At 30.0% G+C, this 6,440-nt stretch overlaps 1 protein-coding gene across 1 annotated transcript in view; it reads left to right on the forward strand.

Moving 5' to 3' along the window:
* Positions 1-32: 32 nt before the first annotated feature.
* Positions 33-6,440, forward strand: part of LOC110027745 (DNA (cytosine-5)-methyltransferase DRM2-like) — a 27,849-nt gene continuing 21,441 nt past the window's right edge. The window contains exon 1 of the mRNA XM_020729287.1: positions 33-38. Coding sequence (XP_020584946.1) covers positions 33-38 — 6 coding nt within the window. The remainder of the gene's footprint in view (positions 39-6,440) is intronic.

The raw sequence follows: 6,440 nt of genomic DNA on the forward strand, positions 1-6,440 counted from the left end.
TATGGTAGCTTTAGCTTTAACCCGTTACATTAATGGCGGTGAAAGCTTATGCCTGAGTTAACTTTTATTTTACTTCATGCTATTTTCGTTCGGAAGTTTGTTAAATGTATCATTTATTTGAATAAAGTTAGAAAATGCTATTGTGGTACGCGTTTTTGACATATTTTAGTTTCAATTTTCAACGGAATTGGATCTCTACTCAAGATTTCCTCTAAATATTTTATTGATGTGATGTATTGCTTTAAGACTAATGTGCCATCAATAAATTTTTATCATCAGCATAAATTTTGATGCATTTTGAGCAACAAATATTCTAAATTCAAGATCATATGGGTGTAGATTTTGAGAAATTTTTATTCAAACTGTGTATCTCGAGAAGACGAATCTAATGACACAAAAAGTAGTTAAATCTGACTCTATATAGCCAGATCAAATGCTGCAAGCTTTGTTGAAGGCTTTAATGCATCAATTGGAAGAATAAATGATCTCATAATTTGACATAAATAAATTTCAATTGAGATTCTTGATGGGAGTAATTTAATAAGTTCAAGATATTATTGTGACATTTAAATATTGAAAAATTATTATGGATCAAGTGAATTAATATGGACCGTTCAATAGAATGTTTTAGGAATTTGTTAAATTGACTAAAATGCATTTCCGAAATATTAGAATAGTGAGTTGGCAATGGCTGGTGGTTGCTGATGAGCCTTACAGATTGATGATCAACGATGAACCGTAGTTATCGGCTGTGATCTCGGGCAACCGAAAATAATCCTTTGTGACTAAGTGTCAAGCTTTAATAGTCAATTAAAATAGTATGTTGACTATTAAATCGTAAGTCCTAAAGTCTCAATGATTGTCTTCATCATCGATCGCCAAAGGTCGCAACTAACCACTGAACACTGGAGGTCATCGTATTAATCACGAGCTGTTGCAGATAAGAACTAATTACAATTTTGATCACCCTACTAGCCTACTATAATTATGGCTTCTGTAGCCAACTATAGCTATTATGACCTCTAATTGTGGCTTTATTAGCTCTACTACGGATATCATAGACATCAACTAGGATTGTTATAGTCAACTACACATTTTTAGCCAAGTACATTTATTATAACCCCACCACGACTATTATAATTAGGTTGCAACAATTATAGTCTTAATGGCCCTTAACATTTATATTTGTTGGGTTATTTCTGACCACTTATGATATTAACATCTTGTAATCCTATTTTCTCTATTTCAGGTGAAGTGCTATATCTGTTGTCTACACTTAGCCCTGTTAAAACTAAAACCAAAGGTATAGGATACGTCTATGAGGTTATAATAGGGTTATTAATGCAGTCCTATAGTGGAATAATTGGTTTGCTCAATATTGCCTAGGGTATTCTAAGGCTATGTATGATAGTTTCTACAAAGTTCATAGCTAGGATAATCTAAGGATGTCAATTGACTAGACCAAAGACATAAATGACTATATGCGTTTCTATCATCAAATGACTAGATTAGCTTACTTATACTTAAACTACCTCAACAAGAGACGATGGCAACCTGGATCAATTAGAGCCAACCTGAACGCATTTACATGTCTGGTCGAACGATTGACTTGAATAGAAGTCAGGGGACACCGAGAAATCAAACGCGACATGTCATAACTCCCTCACAAGAAATATAATAGAGATCACATAAAAGAAATCTAGTGTAATATAACATCATGACATATGCATATAAATGTGGACGTGCATGATGATGACTATACAAGCAAGCTAATTAATATAAAGGACATTGATCATGAAATTAAACCAACATGCAATGCTATATTGTTTATGAAATCAACAAACAAACAATGTTTGATATTGATTTATGCGTGCTCATGATCACATCAATTAGATAATTATAAAATGCTGACAAAAGAAATAAAATTATAAAAAATGAAAGTATGAAATGCTACTCATCTTAATTGAGATAAATAACATTAGAAATCATAAAGGAGATTATGATATAAAAAATTATATTGCAATTTCTAAAATTTATTTATTTTAAAATGCAAAATGTAGTTGATCAACAAATTAATTATAATGCATGCACATAAGTAATTCATACTAATTTGATGCGAACATTCACATGGAAGATTTGAGCTCAACATGCAAAAGAAGTTTGGCGTCATCAAGTCAATTTGTAAAACTTGAGAAATACAAATTCAAAAAATATGAAACACTAGTTTAATTTCACCACAATTTTTAACGAAGAATTTTGAATAATGGGATTCAAGGAGAACATATTTATACCTTCAAATAAAAATGTTCAAAGGCGGCTGCTTAGGATTAGACCGTTGGTTTGGAGCAGGCTATCAGTTTGAGGCAGAGCTACGAAGGTCAGTGGGAATAACTTGTTGGTGGGACGAAGGAAGAGAGAGATATATAGATAGATAGATAGATAGATAGAGAGAGAGAGAGAGAGAGAGAGAGAGAGAGAGAGAGAGAGGGAGAGAGAGAGGGGGGTAAGAAAAAAGAGAGAGAACACAGGAGATGGGCTTGTGCAAAATTAACTATTTGCAACAATTCAGATTTCCCTCCATTCTTTTCTGTCCAGATGGAAGCAAAAAGGATGGTAGGGGTTTTTTCGGCAAAATTTCAAGAGAGAGGAAATGGAGATAGAGAGAATCAAGAGAGAAAGTGGGAGAGAGAAATTTCAGTATAAAATTTCATCCAGACATTATGAATAACTTATATCAAGGATCCAAATAATCAAATGTATGTTAGAATTTTAATGCACGGTTAGAATTCATGATAGTTGAGCCAGACTACCAATCTTTAAATAAAATAAAGTTAAGCATATATGTAATCTTAAATGCTTAGATCTGATAAAATATGTGAAATCAAATAAGTTAAAAAATATCAAATTGAAACTCAGAAAGAGTCAAGGGTAGGATTAGTTTTGAATATAAAAGAAGAGAAGACTGAAAACAACTGACCCAAAATAAGGATAATTCCTTAAATAAAACAAAAAACTGAATACTCAAATAAATACAAATTGGAGAAGAAACTTAGGAAGAAAATAAAAAGGGAACCTGAGCTAAGAAAAGTGTGCTTGAATCCTCATAAAATGGATTGTATCTGTAATTAAAAGTGTCCTCGATAATTAGGGGATACAACACCACACAACTAACAATTATGCCCAAAAATAATAAACATAGATTATGAAGACATTCAAAAAATTACCACCATAACTACATAATAAATAATAAAATAATTAAAAGAAAAATGATCAGTTTCTCTCCAATGAAAAATTATCTTATCCTCAATAATTGAAACACTATAAATAAAATCTACACAATCAATAGGAGCAACATTTAGAAAATGTAACTCCAAATTACTATTCACGATAAAATCTTTAAGCAAAATATCCTTAAGGTAGCGAACCAACTAAAAACTAACTTACAAAATTTTTCAAAAAGATAAAAACTATATAGCTAAGGATCATATTAGAATAGATGAATACTACTACAAGTAACTTTAAAAGACAAATATCTTCTAATGCTAACAATCATCTTAATAAGACCTTTCCAAAATGTTAGTAGAAATATGAGAAATCGAACTAACCCAAAGAAAACAATAATGTGAACTACACCAATTAGCCTAAAAGGACTTTGATTTATATGTCTCCAAAAACTTTTAAGTTTGCACATGAAGTTAATATTATCTAAAAAAGGAATCCCCATACCATCATAAGGTTTTGAAAGCAGACTAGTATTCCAACCAATAATAATCATCTTTCTATCACTGTTATTATGAAAAGTAAATTTTTAAATATAAAAGAGACTTTCCTCTTAATACTCTGAGGCAATACCGTAGAACGAAACCAATATAAATAGATTCAAATTTTAGTTTTAATAAGTTAAAATCTACTATTAGAAATTAAAACTTCTTGTTTCCATCCATCCAACCATCCATAAAGCTTATCCATAATATATTGTCAATCAATAACATTTTACTTTGAAGCATTAATTGTAACTACGAGATTGGTATAAGAAAGAGGCTTGAAATAAAAACCACTAATTTTACATAAGTAATTATGGATAAAAAGTGTAATATACTTTGAAAGGTAGACGACATGTTTATAATAGTTAATGATCAAATTGGAAAAACGACTAAAAATATTAATATTATCCATGAGAGATTGATTAGAACCTATTCAAGCCTTAACAAAGATCAATAAATCACTGACACAAATTGAATGAGATATGTTAACATTAAGTTGATCCATTAACATATGATTCAAAACATCTAAAAAAGAAGAAAAATAACCCATAATAATGACAAAAAAATAAGGAGAAATGAGACAACCCAAACAAAAACCACCAAAAGAAGAAAAGTAATCATTCATCACTCCATTGAAAGTAACAAAGAAATGAACATTAGTAATACAAGACTTAATCCAACTAATAGGAAAAAAAACAATTTTTTGTATTACACTAGAAAGGAAGAATTTACTAACACTATCAAATGCTTTTCTAATATCAGCTTTGGAACAAAACTTATATAAAGAATTATTAGAATGAAAATTAAATATTACTTCATTAATATAACATACATGGATAATAGCAGACTAAACATGATGAATAATGTTAGTAAGAATAATTTTAAGCGTATTAGCAAGAAGAATAGAAATGACTTTATAAAGCGTCTTATAAAGAGACATACGTCTAAAATCAATAAAAATTTTAGCACCATAATACTTTGCAATAAGAGTAATGGCAGAATGATTAATTTAATGAGGCAATATAACAATTTTAAAGAAATAACTGAGTCTTAAAACAAGTATCACCAATAATATGGCAAGCCTTTTTAAAGGATATAGAGTAATAATTATTTTTACAGGAGATTTATTGCTACCAATATCATGAAAAACATACCAAATATAATATATATATATATATATATATTAAATTTATTTATTATTCAAACAACAATAGCTATTTGTTGCCTCTACGCACATGAAATAAGGTCTAATTTGGACATGAATAGACTTATCTAAACCATCTTGATGATCCAAATGTGTTCTAGCAATCCTTTTCATGAAACGATACATCAATGAAAAAAATTACTTGGGTAAATATTTCATGAAAAATGAAACACCACGCGCAAGAATCCATGTAAAAATGATGATGAATCGTCATCTCACTCATCTCATGCTTCCCCAAACACAATAACAAACACGACGCGATTCACAAAAGATAAATTCTAGCACAACGTCGAACTGATGTGACCGCAGGCAGCTACATCACACCAATAACACACTAATTAAACTCGAACAATGGCTGTCAATGCCATGATGATCACAATCAATGTGCCACTACTCTACAAAATCCATGAGTGAGCACATGGATGATCTACCCCTAAATTAACAAAATATAAAATCACGAACTTTAATCTCATTTAAATTTGATGGAGAATGTTTGGGCAATATTGAAGGGCGATGATTTTCTTCAATTGATAGCAATTGAGTGAATATAATTTGATTATATAAGTTAGGAAATAAGAGATGAGCTATGGTGATTGGGCATTGATTTGTGTGCTACTATAGTTATATTTTCTTAAAGTTTATATCTTTTCATGCTAGGAATAAGGTATACTTTAACAATTTTCTAGACTAGTGATATGTTAAGTTTAGTGAGTTTTAAATACTATCAAATGAGAAAAAAATATTCCATCTACTCGCCCGCATGTCCGGACGGCCAACCACTGGCGATCACGTCGCCCGCCGATGACATTTATGGCGACATGATTGTTGATGGTTGGTTGTTCGGAAGTGTGATGTCATGACGGAATATTTTCTCATCCAATGAACCCTTAACTATCAACTATTTTTTTAATAGTTAAATAGATTAATGATCTTAAAATTAAGCGATCATGACCTCGTTGGATGTATTTTATCAACATATTCATTGTGATTGTAAGCATGCAAGATTTAAAAATTGTTTGATTCCTTAATTTATTTTGGAAAGTCTCTAAAACATTGCTTCAAGTGCTTGATTGGGCTTGGATTAGAATAATTTTAGTGATGTTGGACCCTTCTTTTCAAGACATTTCATTTAATAATCAGTTTGTTGACATTAGAGTTTGGATGATTATTTATTTAATTCAAAAAATAAAAATAAATAAATAAAAATTCAAACATTACATCAAGATTTGTATCGAATTAAGTAATTTTTCTGCCAATGCAAGCATGCATATGTTTCGAGTCATTTAAGTAGCCGAGTGTTGTATAAATTAATAAATTTTATATATTGCATATATAAATTTATAGAAATTTAATGATGAATTTCCTATATAAATTTATGACAAATATACCAAGACAAAATATTTATGTTCAGTTCCTTTGTTAAATGAGGGAGTTGAAATTAGACAACAAATTTATATAAATATGAAAGAGTG

Source organism: Phalaenopsis equestris, unplaced genomic scaffold (genome assembly GCF_001263595.1).
Source record: "Phalaenopsis equestris unplaced genomic scaffold, ASM126359v1 Scaffold000440, whole genome shotgun sequence".
NCBI lineage: Eukaryota > Viridiplantae > Streptophyta > Magnoliopsida > Asparagales > Orchidaceae > Phalaenopsis > Phalaenopsis equestris.